The sequence below is a fragment of the Hyperolius riggenbachi genome, chromosome 4, assembly GCF_040937935.1.
Source record: "Hyperolius riggenbachi isolate aHypRig1 chromosome 4, aHypRig1.pri, whole genome shotgun sequence".
NCBI lineage: Eukaryota > Metazoa > Chordata > Amphibia > Anura > Hyperoliidae > Hyperolius > Hyperolius riggenbachi.
Genome location: NC_090649.1, coordinates 468,308,037 through 468,325,735, shown reverse-complemented (window position 1 = coordinate 468,325,735; position 17,699 = coordinate 468,308,037). Strand labels below are relative to the sequence as shown.

Below are 17,699 nucleotides of genomic sequence, written 5' to 3'. Positions count from 1 at the left end.
GTTAACACTTTAACCAATTAACGGCAAACTGACCTATTAAAACGTCCTGTTTGAGCCTGTTAACGGCAACAGAACATTTTAATAAATCGCTCACTCCCGCCGTTTAGTCAGGTATCCGTGTTCCGTGATTGGGGAAGAGGACCGAACGGTCCTCTACCCAATCACAATGCCTGGAGTGAATTCCATTCATAAAACAGGAAGCCGTCACAGTTCAGTAAAATGTAAAAAAAATAAAAAATAAAAAAAAAGTGAACACTTCCTAAACAGGAGAGTGTTCATTAGCGCCATCTTGTGGCCATAAAGTAAAATTACACATACAGTCACATACATACACTTATACACAATAATAATAAAATTAATAACTTACACTTCCAAAGCCCTTCCCTCAAAAAAAAACTTGTAAAAAAAACAAAAGCCAATCAGTTTTAAAAAAAAAACAACAAATAGTTGTTTTAGGGACTAGCTTTTATATTTTATGAGGGAGTATTACTATAACTTTACTACATAGAGGCTTGTAATTATGGACCGGACAAAAAAAAAAAAAAACAGAAAAATAACACCTATATTTCCACATAATGCATTGTCGCCGTATATTGTGATAGGGACATAATTTAAACTGTTTAATAATCGGGACAACTGGGCAAACAAAATGTGCTGGTTTTGACCACAGGAGAAAATTTAATTTTAAAACTATAATGGCCGAAAACTGAGAAATAATGAATTTTTTCCATTATTTTCTTATTTTTCTCTTTAAAACGTACTTAGAATAAAAAAAAAATCTTAGCAAAATGTACTTCCCACAGAAAGCCTAATTGGTGGCGAAAAAAAACAAGCTATAGATCATTTTGTTGTGATAAGTAGTAATAAAGTTATTAGGGAATAAATGGGAGGAGCACTGACAGGTGAAAATTGCTCTAGTCCGTTAGAGTAAAAACCACTTGGGGGTGAACTGGTAAAAAAAAATAAAAATAAATAAAAAAAAAAAACTTTTTTTTACTCGCGGTCACTTTAACTTAAAAAAAAAATCCTTGGACCTTTATGTAAAGGACTGTTGGTAGCAGCAATCATTCACAGTTGGAAGAGTGCACGAGTGCGGTCGCGGCTGGAAGCGACTCTAACCTCTAACCACTTAATGACAAGCTGACTTATAAAAACGTCCTGCTAGAGCCTCTTAATGGCTCCAGGACGTTTTTATAAGTCAGACAGTGCTGCTGCCGCTGTGCGTGTGCACGTGCGCGCTCCCATTCCTGTGCACGTGAAAATAGTGGAAAAAAAACTCACCCAAAAAAAAAAAAATACACCTTTACTTCCAAACGATATATTGTCACCATACTTTGTACTAGAGACATAATTAAGATGTTGTGATAAGCAGGACAAATAGGCAGATAAAATGTGTGGGTTTTATGTACAGTAGCAGTGTTCATATTAAAACCATAGGGGATGAAATTGGAGAAATAGTGTATTTTTTCATTTTTTCCTTGTATTTCCCTTTAAAATGCATACAAAATAAAGCAATTACTGAAAATAAATATCAACCCCAAAAAGCCCAATTTGTGGTGAAAAAAACAAGATATAGATCATTTCATTGTGATCAGTAGTGATTAAGCTATTGGCAAATGAAAGGGATGAGCACTAAAAAGGTGAAAATCGCTCTTGTCCGTTAAGGCAAAAAACGCCTTGGGGTGAAGTGGTTAAAGTAGCTAGTTTGGACATGAGACTAGGGGTTAAAGGTGATGATTATGATGTTGCTCATCTTTCAGAGCAGAGAGAAGTTCTGAGTTCAGACCCCCCTTTAAATGGAACCTCAAGATTGCTAGAAAAAAAAAAAAAAAAAGTTTACTTGGGGCTTCTGCCAGCCCCCTGCAGCCATCCTGTGCCCGTGCATACCTAGACCGATCCTCTGGTCCTCCGCCGCGGCCCACTTTCTCTTTCGCCAAACGCCATCCACTGCGAATGCGCAGGCCTGGCCGCACGCATCCTCATTCATGCTCCCGTCGGCGGGAGCGTAATGCGCAGGCACAGTGAGATTTCCTCATACTGCACCTGCGCAGGACGCTCACGTCACAGTGGACGTCGACTCGTAAGTCAGCGGTGAAGAAATAGAGTCACAGCGGGGGACGGGAGGATGTTTGAGCTCCGGCGCGGGACAGGACGGCTGCAGGGGGTTAGGAGAAGCCCCAGGTAAGTGAAACTGTTTGCTAAAAAATAATAATCTTCAGGTCCCCTTTAATGCTTTGTGTACTTCCTCTTTAAATGAAAAAGGTATCCCATTGTCCTTTTTTCCTAGTCCACAATGGAATAATCCATGTTCATTTTTATGAAGCTGGAAGTAAGTTATAGTCTTGGTTGCGCCATCCCAAATACCCCAGATAGGAAAAAGAAAATTGGGCTCCCAAATAAGACCGATGGCTGGACAGTTGTACGGAACAAATGTTAGCGTGGAGCAGAGGAGGTGAGGATGTGAGGAGGAGGAAGCAGGAGGAGGGGGGGGGCGGGAGCGTGCGTATGCACGCGCGGCACCTCCATTTATCTAACAGGTCAGGTACACGCCTGGCAAGTCCCGTAATTGCATCACCATCACGAATCCATCACTGCTTCTCAAATCTGAGCTCGTGAGACCGTCCTCCGGTGGAATGGGGCTATTGAAAGTGACACGCTCACTAAATCATAAGTCTCTTAAGGAGGAACCGCCAGCCATACTTAATAATAAGAGTTTTGCTCAACACGGCCAATGTCTACAAGTGCGGCTCTTACAGGCATTGATTCTATATTTATTTTCGGCCGTAACTGCGGTTTAAAAGAACGAAAGGAAAAAAAAAGAAAAAGGGCAGAATTCTCTCATGGAAGCGATGTTGAGATGTCAGGGAGAGCGTGATCTCTTCATTAGCGGCCTCCCCGGTCGCTGCCAGCGGCGCGCACATTTCCCTGGTAACGACTGTTATTGCGAGTCAGGAGTGCAATGCGTAGATTTGAAGTCTTTGTTGCTGGTAGAGAGCGGGGCTCATGGAGGGAGCGCTGATCTCCCCCTTGGAAGTAAAGGTCTGATGGCGGGAGGAGGCGTCAGCAGCGCTCTGTGCCATGTATATAAATGCCTCATTGGCATGATGGGTACATATGTTCAGACAGCAAGCCCGTTTAAGGGCCCAGCGGGGCAGTAAGGCGCTGCAGTCGCTTTAAAGATCGCTCTTTATGGTGAATCACATGATCGTTGGGGGGAAAATTACAGTGCAGGCAGGCTGCAGTTACTTTTTTTTTTTTTTTCTTTTACCCACATATGCTGATCTGCATTTAAAGGGACACAATATAAACGGAGCAGAAGATAATAAAGTATGTGCTAATAGGTTTGCTTAAAGTGGACCTGTATTCAGTACTTCTTCTCTGCTCTAAAAAATAAGCAACGGCATAACCTTTAAAGAAAACATTTTTTGTGACAGCTGATACAAATCCCGCAATAAATCTGCAGTGTGTCCACTTCCTGCTTTCATGGAAGTAGATAAAGTGTTAACATCCTGTGTTTACAAATTAGCTACTCTGCCAAGGCAGATGAGGGGGGAATAAGACAGGCTAAACTCTCTCAATACATACAGGGTGCATTTCTATACGTTTTCCTTCTGTCCTGTGCAAGAGTTCAGGACCACTTTAACTTAGCTGTAGGAATAGAAGTGGTTCCTGGATGACTGACTTGCATGAGAGTGTGCAAAGGCTTAAAGAGGAACTCCAGCCTAAACAAACATACTGTCATTAAGTTACATTAGTTATGTTAATTAAAATAGATAGGTAATAGAATCTCTTACCCACCCTGTTTTTAAAAGAACAGGCAAATATTTTATTTCATGAGGGCAGCCATCTTTTTGGTTAAAAGGAGGTGACAGGGAGCATGAGACACAGTTCCAACTGTCCTGTTTGCTGATTACCCCTCCCAGTTGCTGGGCAACGTGAACAACAACATAGGAAATCCCATTATGCTTTGCACAGCATCAGTGAAAAAAAGCCCGGGCAGTTTTCTTTGATGGGGCGGAGCTTAAGTTTTTGTGCAGCTAAAAATAAGGCTTATGTAAGAAGAACAAAGTTCTGATGCTGTGAAACTGTTAAAGATACACCAAACCTTTCCAGTGCTGCTGAGTAGATTTTTAGTCCGGAGGTTCACTTTAACTTATTACTACTGTACTACATGAGACTTTCAAGGAATCCCCGTGTCTTATTTTATACTGGCAGTTCTTAGTCTGATTTTTGGTGCATTTTCTGACTCCTCCTGAGAGTTCCAGGACAGTATCTTGATGAATGTCACATGACAGAGCCCGCACACGGCTCACAGTCACATGACCAAAGTCAATATCCCAGAGCTCACACAAGTCAACTGGAGCTGCCAAAGCTGCTGCTGGAACCCTGGAAAAATAAGCATAAACTATGGCACGCAACCATACACTTACTCAGTATCAAGGACGTAGCAATAGTCATAGCAGCTGCTATGGAGCCCTGGAGTAGAGGGGGCCCAGGTGGTACTTGATGTATTGAACTTTCTTGTGTTCCTCCACCCTATGATTTTATCTAACTGCCCATGGACTATATGCAGTGTAGATTGCATGAGAAAGCAAATCTCCCAGTTAGCTCATATCCATAAGGTAGAGGTAGGTGGCCTTTCCCAAGAATGCCTACATCGGAGGACCCCATGAACGTTTTGCTATGTCTAGCTACGCCACTGCCCAATATATGGTCCCTGTGGAGGGGATGGCGGAGGGCATAGTAGGGGGTGGTCAAACTGGAGGACAAAGACTTCAGATAAGTCCACACTCAAGGCTCAAAAGTGTTAGCTGATCTACAAGTATAGATGGTTTACAAAATGGTTTCTGTAGCACTGAAATGTAGCTGAGACACTAATTACCCCACCCCCGTGTATAGGCGAGGCTGCCTGCAAAACATGCACCGCGGGGGAGTCACAAGGGCAGGTTAGAGAAACACTGCCCTATACACATCAGGCCTGATGCCGGGGCAGGCTCTGCGACTTACTGACTTTCAGTTGCCCACCATCTGATTTGTTGATGGTTGATTATTTATATGGGCCAGTGATCTTTTATTTGAGGCTGTACTCTGTAATGTACCTTTAAAGGGAACCAGAGGCCCCAGGAAAAAGATTCTATACATACCTGGGGCTTCCTCCAGCCCCATACGCACGGATCGCTCCCACGCCACCGTCCTTTGCTGCCTGGATCCGCCGGTACCGAGTCCCGTCATGGCCGCCAGTTGGCCGGCAGACGCGGCCAATTCTTCGCATCACAGGGGCTCTCTCCATATACGTACGCGTGAGGATGCTTACTGCGCAGCCGCATGCGTACGGGTATGGAGGGAACCCCTAGTGATGCGGACAATTGGACGCGTCCGCTGGAAGTGACAGGACCTGGAACCGCCGATCCAGGAAGCGGAGGATGGCGGCGTGGGAGCAATCCAGGCTTATGGGGCTGGAAGAAGCCCCAGGTATGTATAAAAGCTTTTTTTTTTTTTTTTCGTTCCTCTCTGGTTCCCTTTAAAGAGAAACTTTAACCCAGGATTGACCTTCATTCCAATCAGTAGCTGTTGTCTCCTTTCCCATGAGAGAGCTTTACATTTTCTCAAATAGACCATCAGGAGGGGGTCTGTGTGGCTGATATTGTGGTGAAACCCCTCCCACAGTGTGATGTCATGACCATGGTCCTGACAGTTTCCTGTCTGTGAACCTCGTAGCATTATGGGATATAACAGTTTTTTTTTAAAAGGGTTCTTTAACCGGTTGTAAAAGAAGAACAAACAAAAAAAAGTTTCACTTACCTGGGGCTTCTCCCGGGCCCCTGCAGAAGTCCTGTCCCGCGCTGGTCCTCAAGGATGCTCATGTCCCCCATAGCTGGACACTTTCCATTTTTTCCGTCTAACTAGACGAACGCCACTCCACCTGCGCGTCCGTTCGCATCCTCACTCCCGTCTCCACGCGTTTGTCTGGTTAGACGAAAAAATGGAAAGTGACCTGCTCCAGGGGACATGAGGATCCTTGAGGACTGGCACAAGATAGGACTTCTGCAGGGGGCCGGTAGAAGCCCCAGGTAAGTGAAACTTTTTTTCTTTGTACAACAGATTAAAGAACCCCTTTAACTGTCAAGCTAGCAGCTCTGTGCATAGAACTCTCAGTAACAAACATTCCGCACAGATCACCTGGCAGGACTAAAGATGTCACCACCAGTGATACATTTCAGAATGTAAATCAGGGAGAGGAAAAATGCAAATGGTCAAACGCTGACTAAATAATTTATAAATGAATATTGTAAAAAAAAAAAAAAAAAGTAATCATTACGTTATTTTCACTACAGTTCCTCTAACTCTTGATTTATGTACATAGAAAACAGTGTAGTAACTAGAAAAAAAAATTCAAGATAAAAAAAAAAAAAAAAAAAAGCAATAGGTTATTTCAGCCCAGCCACACTGAATGCAATCCCATTTCTGTACCTAGATATACAATAACGATAGAGAGCCGCATACAGCGGCGCACATAGCAGTGATGCTGGAACGGTGCTTACCCAGCTTGGCCATGCCTTCTATAGCAGAGAGGGTGGGCTGCTGCTGCGCACTGCCCTGGGCGGTCCCTTCACACGCCCTCTGGCTGGAGGACGCGGCCTCGCATGTCAGCTTACGGCTGGGAATAGCTGCAAAGAGACAAGGTGACAAAAGCATGTAAATGCCTCAATCTGACCGGGTGAGGTTTATTCATATTTCTCTTACTCTTTAATCATCATGGTTAAAAAAAAAAAAAAAAATGAGAAATACAAACAACTGAACGTTGTGATTCAAATATTCAAAAACATATCATCCCTCTGACATTTCCTCACTCAGCTCACAACTAAAATGTTAGTAAATGCTCCTATAATATCTCCTCTGAACTACTGTAACATACTACAGTGCTCTCCCCAGGTTCTTTTAGCCGGGTACTCCAACCAGCTAATTTTGGCAAGTACCCGGCTGCCATCGGCTCGCTTCCTCATCCTCCTCCTATGCTGTATGTAGAGTTGCACTGGACCTACATTCCCCCTCGCACCCCACCCGGCTACTTTTTCATGCCACCCGGCTGCAAAAATATTCTCGGGAGAACACTTTACTACTGTGTGGACTATCAGCTAACAGACTGGCCCCACGCTCTGATCTGTACTAAACTCGGCTGCTTGGCTCATTCATCCCTCTTCTCGCTCCTCCTCTGCTGCTCCTTTCTGCCAAGCTCCCCATTGGTTACCAAATAGTGAGAGCATTTATTTTAAACTCCTGACCCTAACCTACAAAACACTCCACAATCTCTCTCCCCTGTACATCTCCCCACTAGCTTCCAGATACCAACCCAATCGCAATCTCAGATCTGCAAATGAGCTTCTTCTGTCATGCTTTACAACAGGCCCGGATTTAGCTCACGGGAGCCTATAGGCACAGATGTCCTGGCACCTTAGATTTCACCCTCCATGAACCCTACAAACACCCGCCAACCCGCCCTGCCAGTGTGCTAGCTGGCCCCGCTGTCACTTCTCACTTGCCTGTCATAGGTAGTTACAGGAGTCCCTTAATATTGAGGGTACTTCTGGTTACCTAATGCTAAGTAGCCAGAGATGCCCTGACTATAAGGAGATCTCATCAGTCGAATGCTGAGATTAGGGTGAGTAGCTTCTAATTTACACTATTAACAGGACTCCGCATAGGGAAGGGAGGCATTTGGGGAAGGGAGTAAGCCGCCTCTCCATCAGGCGCCTGTAGGCACGTGCCTACAGTACCTTATGGTAAATCCGGCCCTGCTCTACAATCACCTCCTTGCATTAAAGAAAATCTGTACTGTAAAATTCTTACAATAAAAAGCATACCATTCTATTCATTATGTGCTCCTGGGCCCATCTGTGCTGTTTCTGCCACTCTCTGCTGCAATCCTGGCTTGTAATTGCCAGTTTTAGGCAGTGTTTACAAACAAAAGACATAGCATGTGATAGGCTGAGAGTAGCTCAGTACGTAATTCATACAAAGTATGCAGGGGGCGTGGATACGGTGTGTATAGCTTCTATCCAATCACAAGCAGCACAGCACATTCCAGCCTGACTGCCTGCCTGACAGACCCGACAGAGGAGAGAAGATTAGATCATATAACAGAGATAACACAGCCACTGTGCAACTAGAAAAGGCTGCAGCAAGACAGAGCACATTAGAACAGCTATAGGAACTTATAGAATAGAAGAAATAAGGCTAAAATGTTACAGAGTCTCTTTACCGAATACATCTCTAGAATGAACCCCCTTTCACACAACATCCGACACTGTACAACAGGCTTTCTCAACCAGGGTTCCTTGAGTACTCTGCAGGGGTTCCTTAGCATTTTTCCCATTGGTGGGCTGGGGGGGGGGGGGGGGAAGGATTAGAGTACACTATCATAGGGGACACTGTAAAATGAAGCACTAAATTGGGGGTCAGAATAATGAGCACATTAATAATAAGCCCTAGGATAAGGAGACAGTATAATGAGTGACAGTGTAGTGGGGGGGGGGGGGGGGAGTGAAAAACAGCCACACCTACTTCTAAAGACCACGCCTCCTGCAAAATAAATGCAGGGGTTCCTCGAGATCCATAAACGATTTGCAGGGCTTCCTCCAGGGTGAAAAGGTTGAGTAAAGTTGGCCATACATCAGGCGACTTGGCGGCCGATCAACCATACAATTTGATTACTATAATCGAATTGGATGAAAATCGTTGCCGCCAAGTGCATGCCCGATCGCCGCGGTACCGCCGACCAAGCAACTTCAGCCCGACATCTTGCAGCATGCGCGATAGACAGAGCGACCAATTTCTGTGCCGAAATTGGTCGCTCTGTCTATCGCCCATGCTGTAAGATGTCGGGCTGAAGTTGCTTGGTCGGCAGTACGGCGGCGATTTCCAGAACGAACGACGAGACGACGAAACTCCCGTCGCAATGTATAAATGTGCCCCCCTGTGTGCATTTATACGTTACCTGTCCTGTAGCAGCCTCCGCGCGATGTCCCGTAACCTCCGGGCAGCTATCCTTACACGTCACTGGAGCCTAGTGTCTGACGTCAGACGTTATGCGCCGATGTCAGACGCTAGGCGGCAGTAGCGTGTACGGATAGCCGCCTGGAGGTTACGAGACGCCGCGCAGAAGCAGCTACAGGACAGGTAACGTTTAAATGCACACACAGGGGGGCACATTTATACATTTGGGGGCGGTGGTGCGGAGGTGGCGGGCTCAGCCGGTTCCCTGAAGATTTCACGCTGAAAGTGGACGGGAATCAGACTGTAGTGTATGGGCACTATCGACAAGAGACAAATTTATCTCTAATCAGATTAGATTAGAGATAAATTTGTCTCTGTCGATTCTGCCCATAATGTATGTGTATGGCCACCTTAATGCTACTCTATAACCTTCTAAATCATTACAGGGAATCTGAAGTGAAAATAAACTTACGATATAATGATTTGTAGGTGTACTACAGCTAGTAAATAAAACATTAGCAGCAGAGATAGGAGTCTAATATTGTTTCCAGTACAGGAAGAGTTAAAAAACTCCAGTTATCTATGCAAAAGAGCCACTGATCTCCATGAGAGCTCTGTCTTCTGAAGCTTATTATTATCTCAAGTGTCTATAACTGTATTTTGTTTTTTCTGCAGAGGACAGTTCAAAAGTCCACTAGCCTGCTCTGTAAAATGATTAAGAATGCTGAGTAGTGTGTAAACTGCAAATACTAGAGAATGATGCAATGTTATAAAAAAACAAAACAAAAAAACAACAACTATATAACTGAAAATAAAAATATGGACTATTTTCTTTGCTACTAATGTTCTAGTAATTATCCGTACTACACAACCAATTCATTATATCACAATTATTTTTTTTGCTTCAGTGTCTCTCTAAGGGCTGGGGCACACTGAGCGGCTTTTTGAGCGTTTATGCAGATACGCTAGGGTAATGTATCTCAATGGGGTGGTGCACACCACAGCGGGAGGAGTTTTGCAGAAACGAATCCTCCCGGGGTGAGGCATTTTTTGGATTGCGGAGGCGTTTCTACCTCAATGTTAAAGAGAAACTCCAACCAAGAATTGAACTTTATCCCAAACAGTAGCTGATACCCCATTTTACATGAGAAATAATGATTTTCACAAACAGACCATTAGGGGGCGCTGTATGACTGATTTTGTGCTGAAACCCCTCCCACAAGAAGCTCTGAGCACCTCGGTACTCTGGGCAAACTGCCACAATGTAACAATGTTCACAGACAGGAATTAGCTGTTTACAGCTGTCTCTAACAGCCAAAATAGCTAGGAGCAGCTACATAACTTGCCCACAGTAAAAATGTCACCATGTCAGAATGTGAATCTGGGAGAGGAAACATTTTACAATGAGCAAAAACTGACTAAATCATTTATACATAATTATGGTAAAAAATTAAGCACTTTTTTTACTACATTATTTTCACTGGAGTTCCTCTTTAAGCATAGGAAAACCGCAACCCGCTCTGAAAAACGGCAGATCAGAGTGGTTTGCCAGGCGGTTTTGTTACAGAAGCTGTTCAGTAACAGCTTTACTGTAACAATATATGAAATGTACTACACTGAAATCCACAGCAGCAATCCGCAAAACGCCTCAGAAAAATAAAAAAAAGCGTTTAAAAATCTGCTAGCATTTTGCGGATCTGTTAGCGGGTTTTGGTGTGCACTGGGCCTAAGCGCTTACTTTTTCCAACAAGCATACGCTCTAACTCAGGGCATACCCCATTCAACCTCTGGCCAACTTGTGCGCCTTACTAACTACAACCTTAAAAAATACACTGCCTCCAAGTATACATATTGAATACTACCCCCCTCCCCCCATTCCTTTAGATATACAGTACAATGTATGATTATTCCTAAACAGTATAGTCCCGATTATCCAGAACTCAACTAGCAGTCTCACTCTCAACCAACCAGCACAAATCACCGGCAGTACTCATATTGGTGATTAGTATTTTTAAATACAAATAAAAAATTATATACTAAAAAGAGAGCTAATTGCTTACCTCTCCAGAAGATATAGACACCAGTTCAACTGGAAAAAAGTTTTTATTCAATACGCAATGTGACAACGCGTTTCATTGGTCATGGCCCGCTTCCTCAGGTCAATACAAAATGCCTTGACCGCATAGGGGATAGAGTGTAGGCGCCACATTAGAGGCAAGGCATTTTGTATTGACCTGAGGAAGCGGGCCATGACCCGTGAAACGCGTTGTCGCATTGCTTTTTTTTTCCAGTTGGACTCGTGTCTATATCTTCTGGAGAGGTAAGCAATTGCCTCTATTTTTATTAAATCATTTTTTATTTCATTTAAAAATACTAAAACAGAACACACATTGGGCGCCTCCATCCTACCCAATACCAGTCAGACCTCCTTTGGAGGTAATAGCTTTGCAGTATTTCTGGAAAGTCTATTGTACTACAGGAGAGCGACCGTCCAATATCCAGCAGGACCTGGAGCTGGGATGGTTAATTCCCTGCAGGCCTATACGGTGGTTGCAGGGACTGCCACCCACCTTTGTGAGTATATAGCTGTATAATGTTATCCTCCCTATACCTACCGATACTGCACCATTGGGCTCCCGGTCTCTCCCTACTTCTCACCTCGGTATTCTTGGCCCTTAAAGGAATCACCTAAGAAATAAACCCCTATCACAGTGGTGAAGGTAACTTCTTAGGGCATTTGTGGACTCTGCTGTGCTTAATGACTGGGTTCCACGGCTCTCCCAAGGTTATACTTTCAATTACTGTATTTTAACATTTAATACAGAGTTCATGGTACGCATATAAAGTGGGGTACAGTACTGTATTAGCATGGCCCATTTTTAACATCGAGTCTCAAGCAGCCAGAAAGCACCCTTAGAGCACAGTTAAGAGTCGGATAACCGAGAATCTACTGTAGTAAACTACTTGGCCAGGTCCCTTGAAGTTCACTATAAAGGGATTCTACTGTATGGGAAAAGGGGATGGGCAGCACGGTGGCGCAGTAGTTAGCGCTTTCGCCTTGCAAATCTGGGTCCCTGGTTTGAATCCCAGCCAGGTCAACATCTCCGTGTCTGTATGGGTTTCCTCCGGGCACTCAGGTTTCCTCCCATATCCCCCCAAAACATACACAGATAAGTTACTTGGCTTCCCCCTAAACTGGCCCCAGCCTACGATACATACTCTAGACGATCTAGACATAAGACTATAGTAGGGATTAGATTGTGAGCCCCTCTTTGGGACAGTTAAGTGACTATGGTGATGTCTCTATGTAACATGTTGCGGTTCTCCTTGAACTCATAATGCAGACATAACAGTTCTCTCGGTAAAACGGAACAGATCTCTACTATTTGTTCCAGAAAAGACACGGAAAAGGCCAGAACATATAAAACCGGTTTTACGGTCCACTTAACAATGGACAGATTCCAGCCATTAAACTCATTACTGTAATTCATGTTATTAATTCGGCACTTAGTGAAATAATAACCTTTTAAAAGAGGACTCGTAGCTCAGTAAATGAACAGAAAAGTCATTTGGCACTTTATTAGTCTCTTAATGACTGAAATACTCCACGAGAAAGTACGCTGGACCCAACATGAGAGGCGTAAGCGGACATTCTGGAGGCAGCTTTTCTGCATGGAACAAAAACTAAAACCTAGCACGGCAAATGGAAAAACGCAACACTCAGCGGGAAAAAGGCAGATACACTGCTCGGTCAATAACCATATATGGTATACTAGTAAAATTGCCCGCCCGTTAAAAAGCGGGCGCTTGGCCACGCCCGCTACCACCCGCAGAAGTGTCCCACTTGCTCATCCTCCACCGCTGTCTGAAGTATATGCATGCGGGGAGACATTGCTTGCTTGGAAAAAAGAAAAGGTGAACGGATGGTCTCTACATGCCTGGTTCCCACCGTGAAGCGTGGAGGAGGTGTGATGGTGTGGGGGTGCTTTGCTGGTGACACTGTTAGAGATTTATTCAAAATTGAAGGCATACTGAACCAGCATGGCTACCACAGCATCTTGCAGCGGCATGCTATTCCATCCGGTTTGCGTTTAGTTGGACCATCATTTATTGTTCAACAGGACAATGACCCCAGTCACACCTCCAAGCTGTGTAAGGGCTATTTGACCAGGAAGGAGAGTGATGGGGTGCTGCGCCAGATGACCTGGCCTCCACAGTCACTAGACCTGAACCCAATCGAGATGGTTTGGGGTGAGCTGGACCGCAGAGTAGAGGCAAAAGGGCCAACAAGTGCTAAGCATCTCTGGGAACTCCTTCAAGACTGTTGGAAGTCCATTTCAGGTGACTACCTCTTGAAGCTCATCAAGAGAATGCCAAGAGTGTGCAAAGCAGTAATCAAAGCAAAAGGTGGCTACCTTGAAGAACCTAGAATATGACATATTTTAAGTTGTTTCACACTTTCTGGTTATGTACTATACTTCCACATATGTTAATTCATAGTTTGGATGCCGTCAGTGTGAATCTACAATGTTCATAGTCATGAAAATAAAGAAAACTCTGAATGAGAAGGCATGTCCAAACTTTTGGTCTGTACTGTATATACATATCTCACAAAAGGATAAGAGGTACCTGGAGGAGGTAAGTAGCCGTGAAACAGGACACTGCCACAGGATGAGCGTTCCAGTTCTTCACATAATAACAATCTTCTTACTGGAAAAATAAATATTAAAGTGTTCAGTGGGGGATGTTACAGCACTCTGGACAGCAAGTAATAGTGTCTTCCAATATTACCAAAGTAGCAGAGATGGCCTCAAGCAGAGGAATGTTTGACTGGGGGAACTTTAAAAGGAAACAATATGAGATCTACTTACCCGGGGCCTCCTCCAGCCCCTGGCAGCTGCTATGTCCCGCGCCGCAGCTCCGGGGTCCTGGGATCCCTCCGTTTCATATGCCGACCTCACCTGCGCGAGAGCTGCTTGCGGTTTTGCAGTGTACTAGCTCTGCATCTGCGCAGAACACTCCAAATGACACCAGCGCGCAAGTCGGCGTCTGAAACAGAGAGGATCCTGGGACCCCGGAGCTGTGGCGAGGGATGTAGAGGCTGCTGGGGGCTGGAGGAAGCCCTAAGTAGATCTCATTGTGTTTCCCTGCTCGGATGCTTCCTTTAACCCAGGATTGAATCCCAATCAGTAGCCGACACCCCCTTTCCCAAGAGAAATCTTTACCTTTCATACCAATTGGAATAGCTTGGAAACCAATGAATCTGCAGCATTGTTGTGCATTCAATCAGCATCTCAATTATCAACCAGCGGTACAAGAAACAAAATGTTGATTTGCCAGATTCCAGTGACATATCTAGTCTGGAAACATGGAATAACTACTCTGGCATGCAAAATAATGGAAAATGACCCAGCGGGACCTGTGGACACCTACCTAGAGGAGTGATTCCATAGAACTCCGCCTCGTGGCGCAGAACGTTGAGGCTGACCCCCCTGGAAGACACAGGAGAAGGTTACAAAAGACTTCACAGAGATTTGGGTGACAAAATTGGAAGCATGCAGGGCCGGCTCCAGTTACAATGGGGCACCCAGGTAAATCGGATAGAGAAAACATTTGAAGGCCACCAGATGCCTGAATTACCCGTGAGCGGGGCACGGACTATAGCATTACTGCTATAGCCGAGCCAAGCTTTGGCGCAAGGCGGTGAGCACCAAAAAAAAGCCCTGCAGTGTTTGGCAGTGCAGCCACGCCTATCCTGGCTGGATCCTCCATTGGTCCATTGCTCCCTGCGTTCCCATCTACATCCTTGCAGGAGCGCCGCTCCTCCATGACTTGGTGCATGTTATTACGTAATATAAAGAGGCGACCACAGCTGTGACTGCTACAGACTTAGGCACTTTGTTATTGACCTGAGGAAGCCGGCCAGTACCTGTGAAACGCGTTGTCTTTTTTTGTGCATCATTAAAAACTTTTACTTATATGGTTTGTCCATTTATGGATGTAAGACCAAATTACTCTTAGACTTTATGATTTAAAGAGACTCTGAAGTCTCAAAAAAAGCTTTTTATTTAATTAAAGTGTTTAACCTAACAGCCCTAACTAAACCGCCGCATTCGCGCCGCTCTAATCTAACAAAATCCCCCCAAACTACCCGTGGGGGCAATCCGGGCAGCGCTTCCGTGTGAGGCAGGGCTGTGAGAGGGGCAGGGGAGAGGCGGAGATCAGTCGCTGACAGACGCGTGTGAGGCAGGGCTGTGAGAGGGGCAGGGGAGAGGCGGAGATCAGTCGCTGACAGACGCGTGTGAGGCAGGGCTGTGAGAGGGGCGGGGGAGAGGCGGAGATCCGTTGCTGACAGACGCGTGTGAGGCAGGGCTGTGAGAGGGGCGGGGGAGAGGCGGAGATCCGTTGCTGACAGACGCGTGTGAGGCAGAGCTGTGAGAGGGGCGGGTGAGAGGCGGAGATCCGTTGCTGACAGACGCGCTGAGAGGCAGGGCTGCAGCTCATAACTCTGCCTCACACGGAAGCGCTTAGGGCAGCAAAATCCACGACCGAGAAAATCGTGGATTTTGCAGGGGAGAGGGAGGGGGGAGTTAGGGGGATTTAGATAGCTTACAGCCGCGGGGATGCGGCGGTTTAGTTAGGGCTATTAGGTTAAACACATTTATTAAATAAAAAGATTTTTTTTTAAACACTTCAGTGTCTCTAAAATAATTATCTTCTGGGCGCCTCCAACAAGTTTTCTTAGTTGTATTTCCCAATATGCCACTGGGTCACTTAGAAGATGCGGCCAGCAGGGAAGAAGATGGGAAGGCAATAAATCACAGACTAATGGATTAGAGCGCCAGCTGGGACAGGTGAGTCGCTACACTGCCAAAAACTTTGCCACAGGGACCACAAGAAAGTTGAGGGGAGACCTGGGGGGTCCAGCTGCTGGCTCATAGTCACGTTTGCCCCTATGGAAGCGCCAGTCCTGGAAGCATGCCCCATTCTAAAGGTGCATATACATGGGACTTGATCCTTTGGGAGGCAGTTAGGGATGAGTTCTGTACTGTAGCATCACTAGGCTATGACCTTAGGATGCTATCTCTTAGACAACCTCTGAGGCCGTCACAGAGCAGCTGTATTTGTACTGCATTAGATTACACACAGGTGCACTATATTTAGTCATTAGCACTCATCAGGCAATGTCTATGGATAACTGACTGCACTCAGACCAAAGGGGGCTGAATAATTACACACACCCCACTTTGCAGTTATTGATTTGTAAAAAATGTTTGGAATCATGTATGATTTTCGTTCCACTTCTCACTTGTACACCACTTTGTGTTGGTCTTTCACGTGGAATTCCAATAAAATTGATTCATGTTTGTGACAGTAATATGACAAAATGTGGAAAACTTCAAGGGGGCCGAATACTTTTGCAAACCACTGTATATTGAGCAGAGACTAGGAAAGAGTAAAAACTTAAAAAGTAGATTTAAAAATAAAACTATGGCAAATCTAAAAGAAAAATAAAAGAAAAGGGTAATTTTTAGGAGGAGGATAGATACAATTGTTTATCATCAGTTTATTTTCAACTCGTGTTTTCTTGAATCTTAATTTGAAGATATAAATACAGGCAGTCCCCGACTTACGAACGACCCGCCGATACGAACGGCATGGATTCCGTGTTTCTATGGGAACAAGCCCAAAAATTTTTTTTTTCAAATTGGACTTGCAGTTTTTGAGAAAATCGATTGTAAAATATTCAAAGAAAAAATGGCTTTTATATACGCAGGTACAGGGGGCAGAGGTGGCACAGAGGGGGACACTGGAGGCAAAGGGGAGGTACAGGGGACAGAGATGGCACAGTGTTCCAACTTAAGAACAGATTCAGGTTAAGAACGAACCTATAGATTTTTATAGCTACGAAAATAGGTCCCTTCATTTCAGTTTTGTCAACACACCAAAGGTGTTCCTTATTTCACATTTTAGATAGCAGTGTAATAAGATAAGGACACAAATAAACATTTTACCTTAAGTCAAGTTCCTTTGTGCGAAGGAAATTCAATATAGGTGCAAAAGCAGTTGGATCTCGATCAATAAATATCTTTGAGAAGAAAAACAGAGAATAAAAATCGAAAACGTTACTGTGACAGCATAATAGTCAGGATTAACTCGCACATGTGTCAGATAGGAGGTCATTTGCCTAATACCAATAAAGCAAGACTTCGTTTTTCTGAACATACATTTTAGGGGCCAGTAAAGTTAATCGACCTTCTAACATATTCGGTGAAAAAGAAAAAAAATAATTACAATTTCAAATGAAAAGCCGTATATCTGAAGATAATGCTGTAGGCTAAGAGCTTTAATATCCTTACGCTGCAGAATACAGACCATCTGCTGGACGGTAAAGGCAGGAAGAGTATTAGAAAAGAGGACCTGTCTGAAATAAAACACTTTAAAGTGTACCTGTACTCAGCAACGGTGTCAAACAAAAGCTATGGGTGAGTTTCACTTAAAAACCTGATTCCATACACACGGCTATTACACAACATAGAAGAAGTAAGTTCATCTTCTCTACTGTGGAGTCTCTCTCTGGGAGTCTCCAAGGGGTAGGGCCAGGACAATTTTGTGAACCGCGAATCTGGACAATGGGGGCAGGGCTGCAGCAGAGAGGGTTAATTTACCTAGGTCTCTGCTGCTCTCCATCTAAAGGCTCGTTT

At 44.6% G+C, this 17,699-nt stretch overlaps 1 protein-coding gene across 1 annotated transcript in view; it reads right to left on the bottom strand.

Moving 5' to 3' along the window:
• KCTD3 (potassium channel tetramerization domain containing 3) overlaps window positions 1-17,699 on the bottom strand; it is a 96,678-nt gene that overhangs the window by 45,734 nt on the left and 33,245 nt on the right. Inside the window, exons 4-7 of the mRNA XM_068232880.1 lie at window positions 17,010-17,083; window positions 14,428-14,486; window positions 13,624-13,704; window positions 6,543-6,668 (exon numbers count right to left, since the gene is read on the bottom strand). Of these exons, the coding sequence (XP_068088981.1) occupies window positions 6,543-6,668; window positions 13,624-13,704; window positions 14,428-14,486; window positions 17,010-17,083 (340 nt within the window). The remainder of the gene's footprint in view (window positions 1-6,542; window positions 6,669-13,623; window positions 13,705-14,427; window positions 14,487-17,009; window positions 17,084-17,699) is intronic.